This window comes from Palaemon carinicauda, chromosome 18 (assembly GCF_036898095.1).
Source record: "Palaemon carinicauda isolate YSFRI2023 chromosome 18, ASM3689809v2, whole genome shotgun sequence".
Taxonomy (NCBI): Eukaryota; Metazoa; Arthropoda; class Malacostraca; order Decapoda; family Palaemonidae; genus Palaemon; species Palaemon carinicauda.
The window spans coordinates 86,969,919-86,995,649 of NC_090742.1; the positions used below are offsets into that span (position 1 = coordinate 86,969,919).

General features: G+C 38.8%; 1 protein-coding gene across 4 annotated transcripts in view; it reads left to right on the plus strand.

Annotated features, from left to right (window-relative positions):
- The window catches only part of LOC137657926 (LIM domain kinase 1-like), a 431,530-nt gene that overhangs the window by 225,741 nt on the left and 180,058 nt on the right, over window positions 1–25,731 (plus strand). For 3 of the 4 annotated variants that reach the window (XM_068392621.1, XM_068392619.1, XM_068392620.1), the window contains exons 6-7: window positions 6,519–6,627; window positions 17,757–17,786. In XM_068392621.1, the coding sequence (XP_068248722.1) occupies window positions 6,519–6,627; window positions 17,757–17,786 (139 nt within the window). The remainder of the gene's footprint in view (window positions 1–6,518; window positions 6,628–17,756; window positions 17,787–25,731) is intronic. The other variant, XM_068392622.1, reaches the window with a different exon arrangement.

Below are 25,731 nucleotides of genomic sequence, written 5' to 3' on the forward strand. Positions count from 1 at the left end.
TGAAAAGGTAATCTCTAGAAAGTATAAACTCCCATCCTCTTGTTCAATTTTTACTGCAGAGCTGTACGCAATAATTCTTGCAGTCCAACATATTTTTAAAAATGGCAACCAAAATAGTTTTTATACAATTTTTACGGATTCCAATAGTGTTTTACTCTCATTAAAACAAATTATGCCAGGCCATCATCTAGTACAAGAGGTGCAGGACTGGTTAGTACTTCTGCAGTCTAGGAAGAGTATCAGTGTTCACTTCTGTTGGGTCCCTGCCCATGTTGGGGTGGATGGAAATGAACAAGTAGATAAGGCAGCAAAGGAAGCTTGAGGGCTAAGTAATCCATCCCCCTTGAGTATTCCTTACAAAGATCTTAAAAGTGAGATTCATCTTTACTGTAAAAATAAGTGGCAAGCTCGATGGTCTGAACTGACCACCACTACAAAATTGAAACAAATCCACCCATTGGTGGATAAATGGTCATCTTGTAATTCTACAAGTAGAAGGGATACCATTATTTTAACTAGGCTGCGTATTGGCCATACACATGCAACGCACAATTATTTAATGAAGAGTGGGGAAGGGAGACAGGCCCCTCTTTGTAATACCTGTCAAGTGACAATGGATGTTAAACATATTTTAGTCGATTGTCCTGTTTTTAATTTTCAGAGAAGGACACATTTACTCCAGGACAAACCTTTAAGAGATATACTGGGGGAAAACTGTAATACCCTGAACTTGAGAAAATTTATACAAAGTATGGGGTTATATTATGAGCTATAATTGATTTTATTAATTTATTTATTTATTTTACCCTTTTAATCCATATTTATTTCATATCTAGATTTTATTGTATGAAAGTGTTACGATTTGTATTAAAGGTTAAAATGATACTAAATGGTGTGAGTGTACAGATATGATTGAATGATTTTCGATATATAGCACTGAATGGCCTTTGATGCCCCAGTGCTTGGCTTAATGCCTAAATCCTATATTCAATTCAATCAATTCCTTATGAAGATACAAAATTTGAATCCTTATAGTCGAAGTCGACACTTTCCCTGCAGGGTGCAGGAACTCCTAAGATAGTTCCAAGCTTGGTGGATATGACAAATAACGGTAATGTCATATATACGGGTCTAGTAGACCATATAAGGAACTCATTCAAAGTAAAGGCACTTATACAAACCCACAGATATAGTACTTTCAAGTTAATTCTCTGGTAAGCTTCCATCAGGACGACATGGCCAAGCCCAAAAAGCGGATTTTGAGCACAGCGAAAAATCAATTTTTGGGTGAGATAGCCATGTCGTCCTGATGGACCCACCCTTCTTTCTTAAATGACCCCACCCGAAACTACTCTATCTGCGGCTATTCCAGCTTAAGTGCAAGTTAGAATGATGGGCCGTAGTAGTACGGAGAGGAGGTCCACCGGGTACCTTGATAACGGCTCCCCTTTCGTTCGCCACTCTTCCCCCTCAAAGAGTTGAATCTATTCGGGGTGAAGATTTCTATATGTCGTATCAAAAAATACATCCCCTGATATTATGGGATATCCTTAAAGATATACTGTATTAAGGATACTCGCACCAGGAGTTAGAATTCTTGAGACCTATGGTTAATTCTCTGGTAGTATCACTGTAGCAAATATCCCTTAGAAAGCTTCCTAAAGGAACCTTCCATCAGGATGACATGGCTATCTCACCCAAAAATAGATTTTTCGCTTTGCTCAAAATCCGTTATTTCCCAAGCAGAGCAAACTGTGTTGTGCTTGCTTTCGTCGCAGTTCTCTACTGGGTGCAGGGCGCCGTTACTCTTCAAAACAAAGAAAGAAGTTTTGAGACAATGTAGATGGACAAGACCACAAGTTAACGGAAATTAAAAGAGAAAATGTAAAAAGTCACAGTCAATAAATTTTCTTGTACTGTAATGGTCTAATTTTTTCTTTCACATTCCCCCTCACTAGCTCTTCAGTCCATCTCAAAATTGCCTCATGACTAGCAACAATGCCCTATACCAAATCTACACAATTCTTATTATTAGATATGTCATTTCATGACAAAAAAACAAAAGATTTTAGTAGAAAGATAGGATGATCAATTAAAGGAAATTCAATTTATCCATCCCCTCCAACTATCCAATATCATACATTTATAATACAGTACATCAATATTAATACAGCCTTTAGCACTAGCTTACAGAAAAATAATTCCGTGAGAGGGTAGGACGACAAATTACATGTTGATGAATTTATACATAATTTTTTAAAGTGGATATTAATTTGTCATCACAAGCGTCAAATCTTACAAATAAGGTTTAATGGCACATTCAGTCATAAAACTATTTAGGAAAAAAAGAGACATTATATTCTCTGTAGTACAAAATCAATTTTTTTGAGTACAAAACTTATTGATTTTGGACTATTAGAGGACAGTCAAAATTTACTAAAGACAATTTAATCATCCAACTATCTTTATAGTCTCTTGGCATTATCTGTAAATCCCAGATCTCTTCCAATAGTGTGTCACCCATGCTTTGCCTAGATTTCCTAATAACTTAATTATTTCTGTTGTTACCTCTGATTTTCCTGTAGCTTTATTTAATCTTCCTTTATAGCATTCTCGAATTTACTTTTTCTGGTGTTTGCTATTGGTCCTTCTACTGGAGGAAAATTTTTCCAGTTCTTCATACTCAATTTCAGTATTTGATAGTTGTGAAAAATGCTATCTATTGTCTTTTGACTTTTTCTTTTTCAATTAAGATATTTCCATTTTTATTTTTAATTCCTATTTTTCCAACATTCTGCCTGTCTTTTCTTCTCACTTCTGCAGATTATCTTTTCTCCCTCCAGTGTTCCCATCATCTCATAACACTCTCCTGGCTTAGCCCTTTTTAAATCGCTACCAATCTCTTTTCATTCACAGCTCTTTGAATCTTTCAACCCAACTATTGTGTTTCTTTTTCAATTTGCTTCTTACCACTTGTCCTCTCACACACCTCTGCTGTGGCTGGTATCAGAATCTCTCTCATAACATCCCATATCTCTTCAAGCAATTCTGATATTCCATTTACATATCTCCTCTCTGGTCTTATCGCTTTACTACTGAACACTCTCGCCTTCATCCCTTTCAGCTTCCAACTTTTGATCCTCCTATTCTGGACTGGGTTATTTCTTTTGTATATTGCTATCAACCATAAGTCTGCCACTACTTCTTCATATTGAGCTACAATGGATCCATTTGGAATATGTACAGTAGTCTTATAAGCCATAATGATTTTCCTGTCTTTCTTCTTAGCTAGCACATGCCAATATGTGTCTCAGTTTGTTCACTTTTTATAAATTTCCAGATAATTTCTCCGTTTCTCAAACTTTGAATCACCTGAAATGAAGAGACAAAATATTTAGCTATACAGGGGGTCCTCGGGTTACGACGCTGATCCGTTCTTAAGACGCGGTGTAACCCGAATTTCCGTGTAAGTCGGAACACCATAAATATACGTACTGTACTGTACTGTAAAGTATTACTGTATACTGTACTATAATAAAATGTATCAAATGACATAAAAACAATATTAGAAAAAGAGAAAACAATTCCTTACCACATGAATTAAAGTAAATATCAATAAAAAAAGAAAACAATTCCTTACCACATGAATTAAAGTAAATATCAATAAAAAAAGAAAACAATTCCTTACCACATGAATTAAAGTAAATATCAATAAAAAAAAGAAAAAAATTCCTTACCACATGAATTAAAGTAAATATCAATAAAAAAAGAAAACAATTCCTTACCACATGAATTAAAGTAAATATCAATAAAAAAAAAAGAAAACAATTCCTTACCACATGAATTAAAGTAAATATCAATAAAAAAAGAAAACAATTCCTTACCACATGAATTAAAGTAAATATCAATAAAAAAAAAGAAAACAATTCCTTACCACATGAATTAAAGTAAATATCAATAAAAAAAAGAAAACAATTCCTTACCACATGAATTAAAGTAAATATCAATAAAAAAAAAGAAAACAATTCCTTACCACATGAATTAAAGTAAATATCAATAAAAAAAAAAGAGAACAATTCCTTACCTTATTCCTATGGTTGGCTTGCACACTGGAAGGGATGTTGCAAGGGACGGAGAGACTGGTTTATTGTGGAGAGGAAGGTGCAGAAGATGCTGGAGAAACTGGGGCAGGTGAATCAGGATTCTCTGGAAGTGAGACAGAAGATGCTGGAGAAGCTGGGGCAGGCGAGTCTGGAGGTGAAGAGCCTACAAGAGGTGGTGGAGAAGCTGGAGAAGCAGAGGCAGCTGAGGTTGATGGCAGAGGCTCTGTAGCAATAGAGGCAGCTGAGGTTGATGGTAGAGGCTCTGTTGCAGGCAAATCTGGAGTAGTAGAGGCAGCTGATGTAGAGGGTGCAGTTCTCTCTACTTTCTTAAAATACCGCTCCAGGTTAGACTGGACAGAGAGGATCCTCTTCTCATCCAAAATCTCCTTATAACACTGCAGTAAGTCCATGACACCTCTGGAAACCCTGGTGAACCTGTCCATGTTGGGATCTTGAGCCTCGAAAGTTGCCAATGCTTGTTGTATCTCGGCAAAACCTTTTGACAAGCCCTGCCTTGTGAAAGCCTTAGGGTCTGGGGTGGGGGCTTCTTCCTCTTCCTCTATGATCTGCTTCTCCAGTTGTATCAAGTCCCCAGCAGATAACTCCTCTCCATGAGATTCTAGCAGCTCCGTAACATCATCAACCTCCATCTCCAAATCGGTTTCCTTACTCAGGGCAACAATGTTCTTGATAACATGGTCAATTGTGTCCTCAAACCCATGAAAATCATTAACAAATTGAGGACATAGCTTCCTCCAAACACCATTCATGTTAGTAACCTTCACCTCCTCCCAGGAATCAGCAATGTTCTTAATAGCATCAAGGATGTTGTAGGACTTCCAAAAGTCCTTCAGAGTCAAGTCCGCATTGAACACCTGATAAGCAGAATAACCCCCCTCCCTAATTATCTCAGCCAACGCTTTAGGAAATTCACTTGCTGCTTTCTCATCCCCACTAGCAGCTTCACCTTGCACTTTTAAGATTATGGTAATTGGCCCGAGCCTTAAATCGCATAAACCAACCCCTACTAGCCGAAAACTCTTCACTTTCACTTTCTCCCCCCCTTTCTTTTTTCAACGCTTCAAACAACCTTTTAGCCTTCTCTTGAATAACCATTAAGCTCACTGGAATACGCCGTTGATTTTGATCTTCCAACCAAAGCACTAATAACCTTTCCATTTCGATAATTAAACCACTACGCTGTTTCGTTATCACTGTTGCTTTCATTGGAGCAGATCCTTTTACGTGTTCAACAATGCGCTCCTTATCTTTAAGGATAGTAGCCACGGTCGAACGGCTAAGGCCAAGCGATCGGCCAATGTTCGTTGGCGTTTCACCGTTTTTAGACCGCTTAATAATGTCTAATTTCACTTCCATGGTGATGGCCTTCCTTTTCTTCGATGCACTACCATCAGAAGAATATGCCTTGCGCTTTGGAGCCATAATGAAGGGCAAAAAGTTCAAAAAAACGATCAAACACGTGAGAGAAAGAACAGGCAATCACAACCAAAAATGGCGTATGAGTGGAACTGAGCGACGCCGTCTTCCTCGCCCACAACCACCGCAAAGCGTATTCATCCACCGCGCTAGAAACTAGTTCGCAATTGTTTACGTCGCTTACGACGCTAACGGTGTAAGACGGAACGACGCTTAATATTATTTTTATATTTTTATGGGGCGCGTTCGTAACGGCGAAACCGCGTAAGTCGGGACCGTCGTAACCCGAGGACCTACTGTACAGTATAGGACTAATGGCAATATAGCATTCTCAGTTACTATATAAAGTAATAATAAATTGCTATATTTGTATGAGGGAATTTTCAAGCCATTATGTAATACAGTAATTGCATATAACTGTGAATCCTGAAAATACCCCAAATTATTATTTTATGGAATTCCTGCGCCTTCCTGCAAATAATAAAATTCACGCATGTCAAACTGTGAATGCTAAGGGCTGACTGTATCTGCAAGTGAAAAATTTAGAAGGATTTTAGAGAGGAAGAGTGTATTAAAAGCTGTTAGTTTAATTAGGCAACTAAATATCAGAATGTTAGATGCCCTAGAGAAACTATTAAATATTTGATAATAGCCATGCCCAAGTAAGACCAAAGAGATAACTGGAAATCTCATCTTTTAAACTTTGGGTATCTCCGATCATATAGGTAGTAATATTTTTAAAATGGATTTACTAATGCTGAGAATAGCCAAAGACTTTTATGTTTTACTTTCTCATTCACTGAGGAATAGTAATCATCACTGAGTAATCTGATACTTTTCGTTTTAGTTGAGATAGCTGTATGATGTCTGCCAAGGTCTTCCTCTTATTTTAAGCTAAAAGTAGTATATGGTAGTTTATAGGTTAGATTTCAATTTGTGATACTGTATATTATGATGTTGAATTTTGTGATGTTTCAGAATTACCTGCTAAGTCAGCTAACCAACGTAGGATCAAGTTAAGTGTCGACTCTAGGAAGGGCTTCCCGTTGGCTGGCTTAAGTAATTACAGAGGCTTACGTATTGCAGAGTAAGTTTTGTTTTGCATGACAGCTATTTTCTTTTAACTTAATTCTCCTACATGTTAAGTGGAAAAAGAACTTGGTATTTTTGTTATATGTTTGTAATAGATTTTCTTCTCTCACCCTCTTTTTAAAAAAAAAGTTCTACACTTCCCTGAAAAAAGATAAGAGGATGAAAGAAATGTGTTCTGACCATATGATTTTTCGACAGAAGTAGAATGTGGCGATATTATTGGCAACTGTTTGAATTCTTTTAAAATCACTTGTTGAAATATAGGATGGCAGAGTAAACTGTTTTGTTACTAATATGTGGAATTTTCTATGTTGATTGCCAAGAAACAATTAATTTCATATCTAAAGTATTCCGAAGTTGTATGAAAAGTAGCTGCCTTCAGTAGTGATTTTGTTTTGACTGATCCAAACACGTTTGTTAATCATGTAGAAATAATCCCTCATGTTAGTATAATGCAGTAGTGTTTTCATATGCCATACACTATTGCTTATTTTACTTGTAGTTAGTAATGTGATTTTTTTCTTTGTAATCTATTGATGTTTTAGCCAGGTATACCTGATTTTAATTTGGAGGTGAAAGGTAAGAACTTTGTGAAATACATGTAGTCTTAGTTGTATTTGTTCATTAAAATTGCTTGCAAGGATTTTGATGTAGAAATGGCAGCAAACTATAATCCTTATGATTATTGAAGTTATTTCCCATTCAGAAATATATTTTACTGGTGACTTTGAAGAAAATAGGAAGAATTTGACAACCATTGTGGAATGTTATATTTTATCATTATTTTTAATACTTTTTCATCGTTTTATAAGAACATTAGCTCATTAAACAAAAAATAGATAAGTTATCAAGCCATGATGATATAACAGTTAAGTTGTGCTTAGAAATTCTAGTGTGCCAGTCAATAAGGTTTCTGTTGATACACAGCACATTATAGAGGGGCCCAGGGATCGAAGGGCCAACGATCCCGAAATGAGTATAGTCTTCCTCCTACCGGAAGCATCTCATTTCTGCTGTTGACCGGAGGACTTGCCTCCTTGACCACGTCCTCCCCTATTTCCTCTTCCTTTTGAGGGGCGTCTAGAGGAACCTCTAAATGTTCCTCTACCTTTCGGCCGAAAGGTAGTGGACTGTCTCTCAAAGGCTGAAGTAAAGGCTGGTGACTATGTTACCATCTGCTGGGGTACCAACTGGTAAGTGGGTTGAGGTTGTGCCACCACCTTGGGCACCGCGGTCATGGGAAGTTGTTGTTGCTTTTGCTGTTGTTATCTGGCGCGGCGAGAGGACAACCTTGGCCTCTTTGTCTTCCTTTTTGGTTGGGGACCCTCATCTGGGGAAGACTTCCTTTTTAGTGACAAGCCCCACTTCTGGAGAAGGTTCCTATTCTCCGTGGCGGCCTTGTCGACTACTTCCTTGACCACTTCACTCAGGAAGAGGTCCTTTCCCCAGATATTGGAAGATATTAGTTTCCTGGGTTCGTGTCTCACTGCAGCCGAGGCGAACACGAACTCCCTACAAGGCCTTCTCGCTTTAACGAAGCCCTATAGGTCCTTCGTTACAGTAGCCAAATGTGTTTTGGCCACAACCATGAACATATCCGGGTTCATAGGGTCCCTTACTATTGTCTCCAAGGTAGTCTGGAGGGACATAGAAGCGGCAAGCCTTTCTTTAGTCACTTGCTCCCTGCGCAAGAGAAACGCCGCCGACTTAGGGAGGTTCTCGCCGAATTGGCGTCCGGCAATATCTGCCTCCAACTTCCCAACTGAGAAGATAAGATGTACTTCCTTTCAGTACTTCTGGTCCATAGGCAAAGCTAGGGATAAGGGTCTACACCCTCGAGCGTAGGGCAACGTTTCCCTGCTGCTATTGCCTTTAATATGGCCTTGTACCCTTTTCCCATGAAGGGGAAGGCCCGAGTGGTTGAATCAAGAAAGGAAGGGTGTTTCTTACTCAGGGCTAGCACCTAGGAATTAGTGAAGCCCCTCTCCTTCAAGGTACTAGCCAACAAAGCCTGAGCTTTGGAATGGTAAAAAATTATGACCTCTTTTGGCTGTGTCTCTTCCTTCGACGCTGGTTCCGCCTTCAGACGGACGAAGCAGTATGGATAAGACTCGAAGCTGGGCCAAAACTACACCTCCTCGATGGGGACTGATCCCAGCTTTTCAGATATAGATCTTCCTGTTTGTCAGGGGCATGTACTCCGCATGCCTCCATGGGTTCACATCAGAACATGAAGGAAGTTCCTTCACGTTGAGTCTCTTGTGAGACCCACGGGATGCTGCAAGTTGGTGTATTTCTAACCTCATTGCAGCTTCCTTTTCTTCATTCTGCTTCTGCATCTTCTCCATCATTGACATGATGGAAGACAGTGTCTTCCCTATGTCATCAGGTGGAGGAGCAGTAGATGTCGAGGGTACTGGTTCTGGGGCAAGAACCGACGAAACAGAAGCCGACTCTACTTCCTCCTCCTCGGTATCAGGAGCCAAAAGTAGACTCCTCTTTTTGACCTCCTGCGAGAAGGTCCTTCTCAGTGTCTTCTGACACCTCTGACATCCTGTCGTCTAGCTGGATGTCCTTCATCGTGTCCGAGACATCTGACTCCATGGATAACTGGATGCAAGGGATCTCTGGGCCAGGCTGTGGTATGACAGCATCCTTAGATGCTTTAGGGAAAAGATAGGCCCACATTCTTTCGTTCGGAAGGTAAGGCCCCTAGGCGTTCTTTTGGAAGCCACGGACCCATCTACGCAGCTTTTCTCTTGCTGCATCCCTTGACTCCGCTGACTTGGGGTCATCAAAAGCCTCGGTAACCAAGGCTTTGCAAACATTACAAACCTTGGGGTCTCAATACTTCAGAGGTCCCTTGGTGATGGAACAGCGTGCGTGCGCCCTGCACACCTCATAGCCGCAGAAGCTCTTGCTCTTCAACGTTGCAGAAGATGGTGCGGCACTTAGGGTGTTCCTCCTGTAAAGAGAGGAAAATAAAATGAGTATACGGTTGTTCGTCTCACTGGACAAACTATACTAATATTATAATTAATATTTTTTGTTTTACATATAGCTTAGGATAGATAAGCTAGAAATGAAATAGGAAAGACACATATGTGTGTTTCCTGCCCAGCCAATTGCTGTGACCTCCCTCAAAATTAAAACCAAGGGACATTCTATTTTAGAAAGCCCATTGGAAGTGTAACTTAATTCTGGCTCCCAGAAGGTTTAAGATTGAGGATCATTATCACTGATCATTTATCAGTGTATAGAAAGAACTTCCTTTCTTCATATTGTATGGTCTCAACAATAGGCTGCGCAGGGCTACACAGAGTATGTTGGAAAATTTAGGCTACTGTATGATATACACTGTAGTTTTCTGTTTGCAGTATGATCTATATTGCAAATATACTGGCTACTGTATAGTCATACTGTATACTGTAGTTCTAGGCGGCATGTTGCCGGCAAGGCTAGCACCAGGGCACAGTTCAGTCGGCGTATTGCCGGCCGCCGACGGATTGCCGGCCGCCGGCGGATCGCCGGCTGTCCGCCCATTAGGCCAGCCGGCGATCTGGTTAAATAGACGGCGGTCGGCAGACGCCCAGCCGCCTGCAGCCCGCCGGCTGTCGGCCTACTAGGCCAGCCGGCGACTTGCCAGTCAGTGTATGTGATTTGAATTTGGCTGGCTCTTTGCCTGCCAATTCAGTTGTGCCGGTGACTCTTGGGCTGCCGGCGCACAAGTCTAACCAGCACATTCCTGGCTAGGGTAGTGGCCAGCAGCTGCCGTTAGGGTAGAACCCGGCAGCACTAGCCAAAGAGAGAGAGAAAGCATGGAGTGAAGGATAGAGTAAGAGCTCTGCCTTACTGCCTTCTTCCAGAATGAGGGTTCAAATGGAAGGGGAGAATGTATATTCAGGCTTCCACTCATCCACAGCTATTGCCGGTCTCTGCCGGCCACAGGTTTGCGAATGGCAGTCCAAGAGAGGACTGAAGAACACTCTACAGCAAAAGGGATCTTCTGCCAGCAGCCGGCCCAGCTGGCCCAGCTATCCTGGAGCATTGCATCAATAAGGAAGAGCTGAGTGACTACGCCACTACCGACAGAAGCCCGAGCCAGCCCCACAACCTGCCGGCATTCGGCGCTATTGTAGGACGGCGGCCAAAGGTTTTTGATGGCTAGGCCATCACTAAAGGACAGAGTGGGGAGGGGCGAGGGTCTTATGGGTTATGGAAGGAGCCGGCAGGGTTGCTGGCCCTACCACACCATAGAGAAACTCTGTTCCAGTATTGAAGCCATCCCAGGCAGCAGGAGAATTCTATTCGCCAGCCTAGGGTCGGCTAATACAGTAAAGGGGCCGGCAGCGCTCTCGACGCTACCCCTAAACAAGAGAGGAACAGAGTTCCAGTGCCAGTGTCACTTAGGCGGCAGAAGAATGTCTATTCCAAAGCCTAGGGTCCGCCGGCGCAGGACTAGTCAGCTAGACCACAGGAAGAAGGTATCAATATCATATAAAGCCTTCAGGTGCGGTCTAGGGAGGTCTAGCCTCCTATGCCGACCGCTAAGTCCAGCAGGGGAATGCTATTCACCCCGCCAGCCAGCTACCGGCACCAGACTAATTACTCTGATGTTCTGACCAAAACCTAAAAACCTGCATTTGCGGTAACAGGGAAGGGACAGAAAACCCTAGCCTAGTCCTGCCTGAATTACTACTCGAGGCACGACTGACTAGGGTTATAGCCTAGGCTAAACTCAGAGGGAGGAAGGATTACCATTAAATCTCCACAGGAGACAAGTACCACCATATAGTAATTCTAGGAGATATCTATCTCCGCCTGAATCAATAAAACGATACACGAGGGTAACCGGGGAACATGTATGAAAGTATACTAAAGCCACTAGGCTACTAGCCTAGTAGCAGTGAGAATCGATTACCTAAATCACCGAAACTCTCTCGTATGCTATCTTGAAAGGGGAAGATATTCGCACCAGGAGTTAGAATTCTGGAGGCCTTAAGGTAAATTCTCTGAGAATATCACTGTAGTCAAATATACCCTAGGAAGCTACTTAAAGGAACCTTCCATCAGGACGACATGGCCTGAGCCCAAAAATCAGATTTTGAAGCAAAGCGAAAAATCTATTTTTGGGTGAGATGGCCATGTCGTCCTGATGGAAGCTTCCTATAGACAGCTTTCTAAGGGATATTTGGCTACAGTGATACTCCCAGATAGATAATTGACCATAGGTCTCCAGAATTCTAACTCCTGGCGCGAGTATCCTTAAAAGGATATCGCATAATATCAGGGGACGTATATCTTGATACGACACATGGCAATCTTCACCCCGAATAGCGTTTTCGCTCTGAGGGGGAAGAGTGGCGAAATTGAAGGGGAGCTGTTATCAAGGTTACCCTTCCTCCCGTACTATTACAGGGCTACAAGATGGCGCTCATTCCGTGTAGCATTGAGCATAGTGCTACAGATATAGTAGTTTCGGGAGGGATTATTACCTAAGCCTTTTCTTAGAAAAGGAGGGTGGGTCCATCAGGACGACATGGCCATCTCACCCAAAAATAGATTTTTCGCTTTGCTTCAAAATCCGTTTTTTGGGCTCAAGCCATGTCGTCCTGATGGAAGTTTACCAGAGAATTACTTGAAAGTACTGTATCTGTGGGTTTGTATAAGTGCCTTAACCTTGGGTCAGCTTCTATATGGTCATCCAGACCACTGAAATATATGGCGATACCGTTATACATCATTACCATTAATCATGGAACAATGTTAGGGCTTCCTGCCCCCTGCAGGGAAGTGTCTTACTAGATGATAGAAGCTCAAAGTTTGTATTCGTGTAGGAACAAATATAAGTCTCAACCAGATCTTTTTGTTCATATAATTCAGTACTTTAAGTATCAGTTTTACTTAGGAAAATAAGTAAAAGGACTCCGGCTAAGTTTTATTTTAGCTACTTGTGGGGCGAAATAAGACGCAATTACACCTTAATCATTTATTAGGTCAATAATTAAATGGGACAACAGGTGTAATATAATATGTAAAGGAATTATACATTCAACATATACAGACAAATGTTTTTCTACCTGAAAGTGAAGAAAAGGATTAAATGCCTCTCACAACAGATTGAAAAATTATTAAGATAATTTTGCTGTAAATGTTAGATACTATCAACACTGTGTACATTTGTACACATGGCACTAGTGTCATTGGTATAATATGCAACTTCAAGACTTTTCCCGAGTCTAGTTTGACTCTTCCCTGTAGGGGGCAGGAAGCACAAACATAGTACATGATTAGCAGAAATGACATATAGCGGTAATGTCATAGGTCTCTTAGGTCTTAAAGACCAGGAAAGATTGTCTTGAAGTCGAAAGGCGCAACTGGGAAATCCACGATACATTAATGCTCTGGTAAACTTCCATCAGGACAACATGGCCTGAGCCCAAAAATCTATTTTTGAGTGAGATAGCCATGTCGTCCTGATGGACCCACCCTCCTGTCTAGGAAAGGTCTTGGCAGACGCCCTCCCAATCTTACTGTATCTTAGAGTACCGGCTTAATGCTACAAAGAATGAAGATGGTGGGCGGATACGATGTCATCCAAGATGGCGGACGAATATAACGTCATCTGAGTACTCAAACAGTAACGGAGGAGGAGAATTTTGTAACGGCTCCTCTTTTATCTTGCCACTTTCCCCCTCGAAGTGTAAACGCTATGCGGGGTGCAGATTGCTATGTGACGTGTCAAGAATACGTCCCCTGATATTATGCGATATCCTAAATGGAAACTTTAAGGATGTTCGTGCCAGAAGTTAGAATTCTGGAGACCTTTAATCTAATTCTCTGGGAATATCACTGTAGTCAAATATACCCTAGGAAGCTACTGAAGGAACCTTCCATCAGGACGACATGGCCTGAGTCCAAAAAGAAAGTTATTTGATCCAAGAATTGAGGTTGACGACGGACTAGGCAGGGTTGATCAGCTGATTTGAATGTAAACAATGCATAAGATTATAATTCGCTATGTTTTTTATTATAAATACGATACTAAAATGTGAATATTATATGCATCACAGTATTATTGGATACAGTTATGTGAAACACCAGGGAGAGAGAAGGACAAAACAATATGACAAAGAGACGAGACGGAGTGGGAGGCGATAGCGTGAATGCATTCTGATTGCCCGGGCTTTGGGGTAGCGAAGGGTAGCGAAGGTCCTCAGCCAAATGTACACTAATTCAAATAAATTAGCAAAATCAATGAAATTGAGAGGTGCGAGAAGGAATAATAAATAGGACTGGGAATACATGGAATGAGGGATAAGAAAGGGGTTTAGAATGATTAGTAAGATGAAAATGACAAATGAATGCTAGAAAAGAGAAGATTAATGAAATCCCAAAAACTAAAGAGAATCAAAAGAGTTGGAAAGGTATATTGTAGATGTGTGTGGGAGAGCAAAGTAAATGTACGAAAGGAATTTGGGAAAAAGATTAAGGATATAATAATAATAAGTGAAGGACAATAATAATGTATATATCATACTAATATGCATGATAGTTTATATCAGTGAGGTAATTTTGTGAAAGTGGATGGTCATATCAGTGGGATAATATTGTGAAAGTGAATATAGGTTGACGACAGACTACGCAGATTTATTCAGATGATTTGAATATAAACAATGCATGAGATTATAATTCACTATGTTTTTAATCATAAATATGATACTAGGATGTGAATATTACATGCATTATTATTGCATACGTTATTATGATCACTTCACAATGAATGGAAAGGAATATTTTTGTTGTTTAGAGTGAAATACAATGAAAAATAAAGCAAACTTTTGAATAATTTATTCAATAATCATCAGTAAAACTAAACATGGAAATGTAGGTTATTATAGAGTAAGTGAGTAAGCATATCCGGTGTTGACAAATCTCATACACAGCTTGAGTAGAGGATCCGCAACCTTGTAGTGAAGGGGTTAAAACTCTAAAAACAAATTAATTCACTATACCTAAGAGCAAATGGAGTTTATGGATGGACTAAAAAGTCTTCGAGACATCAAAAATCCTTGTAATCCATTGCCATTCACCACCATGTGATGCCAATAGTACACCAGAGTGGCAGATCTATGGTGGTATTTCCATACACCACCATGTAATTCCATTATTACACTAGGGTGGCAGATCTGTGGTAGTATGGCCGCACACCTTCATACCATCATTACAGTAGAGTAGCAGATCTGTGGTAATATTGCTATACACCACCATGCCAATATTACACTGGAGTGGCAGAGCTGTGATAGCATTGCCATACACCACCATGTGATCCCAATATTGCATTAGTGACAAATCTGTGGTAGTATTGCCATACACCACCATGTCAGTATTACACTAGAGTGGCACATCTATGGTAGTATTGCAATAAACCACCATGACATCCCAATACTACACTAAAAGGGCAGATATGTGGTAATATTGCCATACACCACCATGTGAGCCCAATATTTCATAAGTTGCAAATCTGTGGTAGTATTGCCACACACCACAGTGCCAATATTACACTAGAGTGGAAGATCTATGGTAGGATTGTCATACACCACCATGTGATCCTAATATTGCATTAGTGGTAGATCTGCGGTAGTATTGCCATACACCACCATGAAAACCAATATTACAGTCTAGTGGCAGATCTCTGGTAGTATTGCCTTACACCACAATGCCAATATTACACTAGAGTGGCAAATCTGTGGGTAGTATTGCATACATCACCATGTGATCCCAATATTACACTATAGTGGCAGAGCTGTGGTAGTATTGCCATACACCATCATGTGATCCTAGTATTATTATTATCATTATTATTGTTATTATTATTAGGCTATTATTATTACTTGCTAAGCTACAATCCTAGTTGGAAGAGCAAGATGCTATAAGCCTAGGGGCTCCAATAGGGAAAATAGCCTAGTGAGAAAAGGAAACAAGGAAAAATGAAATATTTTAAGAAAAGTAACAATAAGATAAATATTTCCTATACAAACTATAAAAAAATTTAACAAGAGGAAGAGAAATAAGATAAGTTAGTGTGCCCGAGTGTATCCTCAAGCAAGAGAGCTCTAACTCAAAACAGTGGAAGACTATGACAGAAGCTATGGCACTACCCAAGACTAGAGAACAATGGTTTGATATTTGAGTGTCCCCCTAGAAGACCTGCTTACCATAGCTATAGAATCTCCTCTACCCTTACCGAGAGGAAAGTGGCCGCTGAACAATTACAGTGCAGTAACTCCTTGGTCACTTATGAATGTGCAGTTTCCTAACAGAGCCATATTAGATATATTGGTGACCAACTTCACTTATTTACTCCAGACCTAATTCTCAGCCCTTCAGTATTCAATAGTATTGAAAATGGAGGTACTTATGCATCCTTTGGATATCTTTGAAGTGTCTTTCTTTATGGTATAAAGTCCTCAGATCTGGGCTAAAATACTTGGTATGTTTTATTTAAAAAGTCTTGGCCAGTTCTTTATAACTAAACCTAAGTTGCTGTTCCCTTCTCAGTCACCATCAGCTCTTGTAATGGAACAGCAAAAGGAAAATCATACCAGATGAGACCACTTATGGGGTTAGTTTTGTTCCCTAACCTTGTATGGCCCACTTTAAGTATTACTTCAGAGTTTTAGCATCCCATTGCCCATTTTTCTTAATCACTGTGCCCACTTCCTTTCTTTAACCTGACTTTCCAGTATTTTAACTTTACTTCATGGCACTGTAGCAGGGTTTCCCCCACTTGTGCCTGGGCAGTAAGTGGCCTTTCCAGCCCCATCATCTGTCCTTATAGCCCAAATTCCATAAATTAAACCATGCCAGTGAATGAATGATTTGAAGTTCTCTGGCATCCTGACATCAAAGGTCATTAACGCCAACCAATGAAGTGAGGTTTCCATATTTTGTGTTGGGGAACTGGTCATTTAACAATCACTACTTCTGATTGTACGGCATGAGAATGTGGTAGCTTTATATACATGAAATAGTTTTTCCATTACAGATATGTTCTGCTTTTGTAAATACATTGTGCCTTTATTTTCACTACGTCATCAAATATTTCTGTTTTAAGTACAGTATATGGAAATGTTACACTTTAATCTCCACTGGCCAAGCAAAAATTAGAACAGCAGGCCATTTTATAAAAAGCTATAACTATCTAATACACTGCCCTGAAAACATTAAAAACCTTTACAGTAACAGTCAACTTCAAAGGTATATTTATTAAGTTGACTGTTACTGTAAAGGTTTTTAATGTTTTCAGGGCAGTGTATTTGATAGTTATAGCTTTTAATAAAATGGTCTGCTGTTCTAATTTTTGCTTGGCCAGTGGAGATTAACGTGTAACATTTCCATATACTGTACTGGAAATGTTACAGACAAAGAAGAAGAAGAAAAAGACACATTAATGAGACTTAATAAATATACCTTTGAAGTTGACTGTTACTGTTAAAGTTTTTAATGTTTTCAGGGCAGTGTATTAGATAGTTATAGCTTTTAATAAAATGGCTTGCTGTTCTAATTTTTGCTTGTGTTTATAGTAAAACTTATTAACTTTACTTTTTAAGAATTAAGTCAGGATTCCAGTTATACATACTGTACTGTAATTGTAATATAGTAACATCATTGCTGGTTGTGATGAAATGTTTTGACCACTACTGCATTATATTGGTTAATAGAGTAGGAGAAGAGATGTTTTTGCTTACGATAACCAAAATTTAAGGTCTGCTTGGGTAACTAATCTAAAGTATAAGAAAATTAAATTGAATGCCAAAGGATTGGAAATATTTTTAACATACACTTACATTGGGGATTCCAAGGTATTTTCTATTTTCACCAGATTTTGGTAGCAAATTGTAGTGTATTGCTTTTTAATGTAATTTCATACTAGATTCATTACTGTATTGTTACCAGATTTCTATTTTTGATTAATATAACCATTTTATTGAAATGAGAGTGTGATCTTTTGTAAAGTTATATTTTTTTTGTTGATAATAGATTTTACCTTGAGAGTTATTAGGAAAACGGCTGATATTTAAATAACTAACGGGGACTACTAACTATCGCTCTATATTTCAGCGTTCCATCTCTCAAGGAAAGATTACAGCAGTAAGTAATACAAGTTAATAGTGGTTTTCTTGTAGCTGCATGGCATGGTCCCAGAGTAGAGCAGTGTTATATTGAGACAATAAGTTTAAGCAGTACTACTGATATTTTGCATTGTCAGATAAAATCTTCACTGTTTGCACCCGTATTTACCTTATCTGGCTTTTGTTATTTGGTCAGCATACATGATTTAATGTTTTACCTTCTAGTCTCGGTATATTGTACATACAGTATTTGTCTTTACTGACAAACTTATGTGATTTATGTTATTCCTTGGTGCATTCTCAAGGTTGTCAATAAGACATAATGGATAAAAGATAGTCATCTAGGTATATTTTTTACTATACACACGGGGAAAGAGGACTAAGGAATTTTGAATATACTGTCAGTGTCTTAAGGTCTATTAGTTTGACTGTAATAGTATGAGAGTTAGGGGTTTACTTTCTTTATATTTGAACTAATATTTGTTCCTACAGTAATACTAACCCTCGTAATTTATATGGTTATACAGTGAACCCTCGCTACTTCGCGGTTCGACCATCGCGGATTCACCACTTCGCGGATTTTTTCCATAACCCATATATATACAGTAATATATATATATATATATATGTATGCATGTATTTATGTATATATGTAAGTATGTATATGTGTATACATATAAATATATATATATATATACACACACACATATATATATATATATATATATATATATATATATATATATATATATATATATATATATATATATATATATATATATATCTAAAGTAGGAAGATGTGATGTAGTTCTAAGGGAAAAGTATGGGAAATATGTCTGGGTAATAAGCAAAGCTCTACCTCCAGTTTGTTTCTTCATTATGATCAGAGATAAATGTAAACAAAACATTGGTTGCCATTTTTTATCGTGCTTTTTAGCGTGTTTAGGAAATGCATGATATAAAATCACCTTTAATATTTGTGCCTGTTTTAGTTTAGGGTACTGTAGTACATGCATTAAGTGTTCTGTACTTTAAAGGGTAGTTTGTTAACAGAACTACGTACAAGGGAAGGTTTTAAAAGTCTGAATATACATGTTGAATAAATAGGTAAATATGGTGTCACTACTTCGCGGATTTTCACCTATCGCGGCCGCGACTGGAACCTATCTACCGCGATAAACGAGGGTTCACTGTACTTTATTACTGTTTTGCTACAACCAGAATTAAGGAAATCCTGTGGGACTGGCAACATAGTATGGTTGCCCAATGTTCCCACTTGCCTGGGCAGTCTCTTAGGAGCCTGCAGCTCAATCTCCACTCCACTCTTGCTCGTTGTACTGAATGGGCATCAACTCAACTGCTGTTCACGCTGTGCTTTTGTTCTTTTCCTTTTCAGTCCTTGTATCACAAGTGTTTCTCAAGTATGTTTGAGAATCTTCCCTGACTTTGAAGGTTGTCCTTATGGTACCTTCATGAGTCGTGTGGTGGTAAATCCCCTTTATTTATGTCTTACATATCAAGGTAAGACTTGTTTCATTCTTCCCCTTGTGAGATATGTAAGAAATGGTCATCTTCCCAATGGTAGAAATTCAGTAGCTGTCATAAGAAGAAAGCTAAAAGGGATCGTTCCTTCTCTGCTTCTTCCTCCAAAGAGGGCAAGAAAAAGAAACTTCTGACGAGCCCTGATTTTTCACCGTCTGACCCTTCGTTATTGGAATTTCCAGAGGCGCCTATAATAAAGGATGGCGCCCATTTGATAAAGCAGGAATTCGTAGATGAGTTTCTTCCTGGAACCACAAAATGCTTGCCATAAGTTTTATGTCCCATTTTCTAAGCAGGCAGAAGACATTTTGGAGTTGATTAACAAACAAATCTCAGGTGCAGAGAGCTCCCTGCAATCTAGTCGGTTGACCTATCTTTCTCTGTGGGCTTTATCAAAACAGAAAATTTTATGTGCATATTGGGGCACATCCTAGTCTGCTTCCAATTGACCTGAACATTGCAAATTTGATACCAGTCATGCCCTGTAGGAACTTGAATAATTTTCCTGCCTCCCATTCTGCTAGAGAGCTTCAGAATTTAGAGGCAGCACCAGTGTTTACTTTTCAAACTTAATCCTGGCTAGACTATTGGTCAGAAGCAGTTTTATATTTCTCAGTTTCAGATAAATCTCTCACTTCCTGATACAAGAAAGCAGTACAGTATGAAGATCTTGTCAGATTGGGGGCAAAAGCATTAGAGTTTGTCCTCCATCAGACAGACTTTCTTTGGGGAAACTGCATAATAAACAAAGAGATGTAGTGAGAAGTTTTCGAAGCATAGGGTTCAGAGATTCCTTCCAGAGAAGAGTTGCAGCATCTCAATTTTCAGCTCCTCAACAAATGCCTATCCCTTCCTCTTTCAAGCAAACTCTTCCTCACCATCAGTTATTAGAACCAGATAGTAACCAGCACTATAAAAGGTAGTTGGAGCACTTGACTTCCTATTGCTGCACGGGACATCCCTCTGGTCGCAAGATTCAAGGACGTTAAGGTGCCTGTTAGGAACGGCAGGGCCCACCACTTACCACCTGTAGGGAGATGCCTGCAACGTCGCTGGACAGCTTCGCAGTTTTTTGGAACAGATACCTTGGCTGTAGTTCTTCACTCAGGGTATTACATTCTGTTCACAACTATTGCCCTCCATTAACTTGGATGCTGACGATCCCATCGTTGTATTTGATGGGGTTCTAAAAAGATCTGCTCTTGGAGAAAAAAATTTCTTTGATCTAGAGAAAGAAGCAATAGAGGAAGTCTTCAACGGGTTCCTGGGTTTCTTCAGCAACCTTTTCTTAGTGGAGAAATTGTCCGGAGGTTGGAGACCTGTCATAGAGATACTGGTACCCTTCGGGAAGATTCATTTTCGGTTAGTCTAATGGGCTCTAAAGAGTTAATGGTCGCCGACCTTACACTTCCCATCAGCTCTTGTGACGATCCCTCGAGTCGAGAGAACAGATCACTCTTGGTGGCTGAAGGAAGGGAATCTGTATGACAGATTGCCTCCATAGATTACAACCTCTAATTTTCTAATCTTTTCAGATGCTTCTCACCAGGGATAAGGAGTATATCTGTGGAAGGAATAACTCCCAGGACTATGGTTGCAGGAGGAAAAGTCTTTCCACATAAACTATCTGGAACTCAATGCAGCGTATCTAATTTTACTCCACTATATAGAAATAAAGGTCACACTTTAGTGTTGATGAGTGACAACACAACTGTAGTGACCTATGTCGACAAGCGGGGACTCGATATCTAATCTCCTCAGTCAGTTGGCAGTAGGAATTCAACATTGGCAACAGGTAAATGTCTTTCATCTTTCAGTCCAATTCATCCCATGGAAAAAGAATAGGATAGCAGACAATTTGAGCACACTAAGGATGATAGTTGGTTCAGAATGGTCATTGAATCCTCTAGTCGAAGAGTCTCCTGACTTTGTGGGGTTCCCTAACTATAGACATTTTTGCTACACATCTGAACAACAAACTCCCAGTGTATTGTTCCCCCAGTCTTTGACCCAGCAGCAGCATTTGAAGACACTTATTAACATCTGTAAGACGGGATGGATGTCTATACATTTCCCCCGCCATTCTCTGATCCGTCAGGTCTTGAACAAGATCATGCTGTCACAAAATATAGTTGCGGCCAGGTTGAGTGGTACCAAGACCTTCTAGATCTTCTCACAGAAGTTCCAAGAGAATTTCTCGATTGACCAAACCTTCTACGTCTGCCTCGTGTAAAGGTTTCACAAAGCTGCTCATTGCCTTTCTCTTTATGGCTGTAGGTTATCCCACACCTCCTCTGAAAGAAAGTCTTTCCGAGAACTTCTACGGAGTAACTTTCAGGATATCTCCGCAAGTCCGCAGCAGTGGTCTGCCAGGCAGAGTGGTCACTATTCTGTGATTAGTGTCATAGAAGGAACATTACTACACTCAAGGCCACTATACCACTGATCGCAGACTTTTTAGTTTATTTACGGAAGGAGAAACTTCTCTCTGCTACAGCGGTAAAAGGCTACCGCTCAGCCTTATGCCAGGTTCTCAGACTGAAGGGAATTTATCCCTACTCCTTGTGGGAACTCTTAGCTTTAATCAGAGGCTTTTAACAGTCTTCCCCACCTCGGGAACTCGAACTCCCATCCTGGAGCTTACTAAAGGTTCTAAGGTCCCTGAAGCTAGCAACTTGTGGACCATTTTGCAGAACATTAGTCAGGGACCTCACATTGAAGCCAGTGTTCCTCTTAGCCCTAGCATCATGAAGGAGTGAGAGAATTATACATGGTCTGTCACACCTAGTGTCACACTTCAGGGGGTGGCAAGATCTTTCTTGTTTTTTGTACCAGAATTCATAGCCAAGACCAAAACCTATCAATGACTGATAACCGATTTAATTCCTTCCAAGTTTCAGCAATTGAGAAGATAACTGATGATCCAGATAGACTGTTTCTGTGTTCTTTAAGGGCAGTTTGTCTTAACCTAGAGAGGACTTTACCCTTTCGCCCCTAACTTGTTTGTAAGCACAATTTGAAACAAGAACACCGTCCCTTTCTGGTTACTTGAGTTATGAGAGCATACAAATCTTCAGGAGAAGCGTAGACTAGGGCTCTTCCCAAAGCTCACGACATACGTGGTATTGCCACAACCTTAGCATTCCACAAGTACCACTCAGTGGCACAGGTGCTTAATGCTGGAGTTGGAAGTGACAGGCTACCTTCACAGCCAATTATTTGAAAAATTATACCCACAGTTCTTCGGACACTTTCTCCTTACGCCCGGTGGTAGTTGCTGAACAGATAATTTAAAAACTATAAACAGACAGGACAATTAACATGTCACGTCACTAGTAACTGTATTTTCAAAATAAGTGTGGTATAAGAAGTGGTTTCCTTTGGAGCCTCCATTCCTTGGGAATACCTACACTGATGACCACTTAAGAAGGTAAGAATGCTATCATGATATTACATACTGTATATGTGATATATTTCAAATTGAGAAAACTGACACAAATGTCAAACATGTCAGGTTTGGGCACCAACATTTATCCCCCTTTTTTAGGGTAATATCATAACCTTGCCTCATATACAAGCCTGTCAGGATAGTCATTATGTTGTAATGGGTTAAGGATCTTACAGACGCTCTAATCTTGATACATATCTTTGTTCCCCCCTAAGAAGGACTCCTATATAAATGACGAGGGTTTGTATTCGCGCAAGAGCAAACTACAAATTTTAAAGGTAATATGCATTTTTCTCAGCAATACAAACCTGAGCCATTTATTTATATTTTCCACCTCATCCAACACTCAAGTCTGGAGTGGGGATTAACCTACTTGCTCTTACATTCCTACCCATTCATAAGGCAACCATACAATGTTGCCAGTTCCACAGCATTTCCTTAATTTTGGTCATAGCAAAACAGCAATAGCGCATAACCATATAAATGACTCGGGTTTGTATAGCTAGGAAAAACAAAAATTACATTAAGAATTTGTAGTTTTTATACATTCTCTGAAAGGGCATCGATATGATGGATGATTATTCTGGGTAGAAGGTTTTCCTAATTATTTTCTTTTTTTAACATATATTTAAGGAATACAAATACCTAAAATTTGGAGGAACCATTCCACAGGTTGATTTTTGATATTTAGATATTGTCTAAGTATTTCTGTTTGCTGAGGGGTACCGATTGTTAGCACTTTCTAATCTTCAGAAGGATTTAATTAAGCCCTTTATATAAGATTTTGACAACATAAGTCTGATATCTGGCAAATGCACATTCATCAAAGACTTGTACACTGGAAATATCTCCCTCCCGTCAATTTTCCCCTACACTCAGCCCCTGATCTGTTTGTGTGTGTGGTTCATAGCTATGTAACAGAGACTACCACAAAAATCTGAGGTGGTCTATGTAACAGAGATCACCATAAAAATCTAAAAACCACATAATAATATTGAACTTATAAATCCCCTAACCTGCTAACCTCAGCCGACATGCAGTCGAAAAACATCCTAAATGATGCAGTAAATGGTTTCACATAGTCCACTAACTATACTGTAGGTTTATTTACAGTATTGTACAATCTCTTATTTTTATATTTCCTTGATAAACTCATAAATCATCAATATAATGAAATAAACTACTTATAAGTTTAATTCTATTTTTTTCACAATCCCGAATAATTAAGATTCTACTACTGTATTCAATTCTATTATTAAGTTTTCATATATAATTTGGTTATACTTGATTTATTTACTTTGTGACTGCACTCTATCATCTCATTAAATTAAATCCTAGTTTATTATCCCTTCAATCTAGAAAACCTCAAATCAATCAATCAATCTGTCCCTTCAATTAATTTTTCTTTCATATTTATCTAATTTTCAGCTAATTATTTATCTTTGATGTAATATGATTCCTTCGTGTATAATTAACAAGCATTTTAGTTCAAATAACTAGAATTAAAAAAAAACAATTTTAGTCCACATGCAGTACAAAATATAATCTTGACATTTCATCTTCCATTCTTCCTTCTTTTCGATTTACTTTTCATTTCTGTTATTCACAATTTTTATTGTGCATTCAGTCTACATTTATTCCTTAATTTTCTTATAACCTGTTATTCCTATTCCCTTTCTTATTGTCTAGTACTGTTATTTTGTTTCTTATTCCTTATTCTTATTTAATTTTTATTCAGTATTTCTCAAAATATTTTTCATATTAGTTTTATTTAATGCAGATTTTTAATTGATAAATTTACTTCTTCTTCTTCTTCTTCTTCTTCTTCTTCTTCTTCTTCTTCTTCTTCTTCTTCTTCCTTCTTCTTCTTCTTCTTCTTCTTCTTCTTCTTCTTCTTCTTCTTCTTCTTCTTCTTCTTCTTCTTCTTCTTCTTCTTCTTCTTCTTCTTCTTCTTCTTCTTCTTCTTCTTCTTCTTCTTCTTCTTCTTCTTCTTCTTCTTCTTCTTCTTCTTCTTCTTCTTCTTCTTCTTCTTCTTCTTCTTCTTCTTCTTCTTCTTCTTCTTCTTCTTCTTCTTCTTCTTCTTCTTTCTTCTTCTTCTTCTTCTTCTTCTTCTTCTTCTTCTTCTTCTTCTTCTTCTTCTTCTTCTTCTTCTTCTTCTTCTTCTTCTTCTTCTTCTTCTTCTTCTTCTTCTTCTTCTTCTTCTTCTTCTTCTTCTTCTTCTTCTTCTTCTTCTTCTTCTTCTTCTTCTTCTTCTTCTTCTTCTTCTTCTTCTTCTTCTTCTTCTTCTTCTTCTTCTTCTTCTTCTTCTTCTTCTTCTTCTTCTTCTTCTTCTTCTTCTTCTTCTTCTTCTTCTTCTTCTTCTTCTTCTTCTTCTTCTTCTTCTTCTTCTTCTTCTTCTTCTTCTTCTTCTCTTCTTCTTCTTCTTCTTCTTCTTCTTCTTCTTCTTCTTCTTCTTCTTCTTCTTCTTCTTGCTGTTATTATTATTATTATTATTATTATTCTTATTCTTATTCTTATTACTATTATTATTATTATTACTATTACTATTGCTACTAGCTAAGCTACAAACCTAGTTGGAAAAGCAAGATGCTATAAGCCCAGGGGCTCCAACAGGGAAAAAAGCTCTGTGAGGAAAGGAAACAAGGAAATAAACAAACTACAATAGAAGCAGTGAACAACTAAGATAAATATTTTAAGAACAGTAATAACATTAAAATAGATCTTTCATATATAAGCTATGAAAACTTAAAAAAAAACAAGAGGGAAATAAATTAGAATAGTGTGCTCGATTGTACCCTTAAGCAAGAAACAAGTACAGTATCATTTTAAAGCTAAAATAAATTTTTTTCCATATCTTCCTTTACTCTAGGTGAAACCCTTTCAGGCTTGAAAACATCTGCCAGGTTTATTTTTATTTTTACTCACAAACAATTTGTTTGTTTTATAATGAAACATTTATCCTCTATCTCTCTTA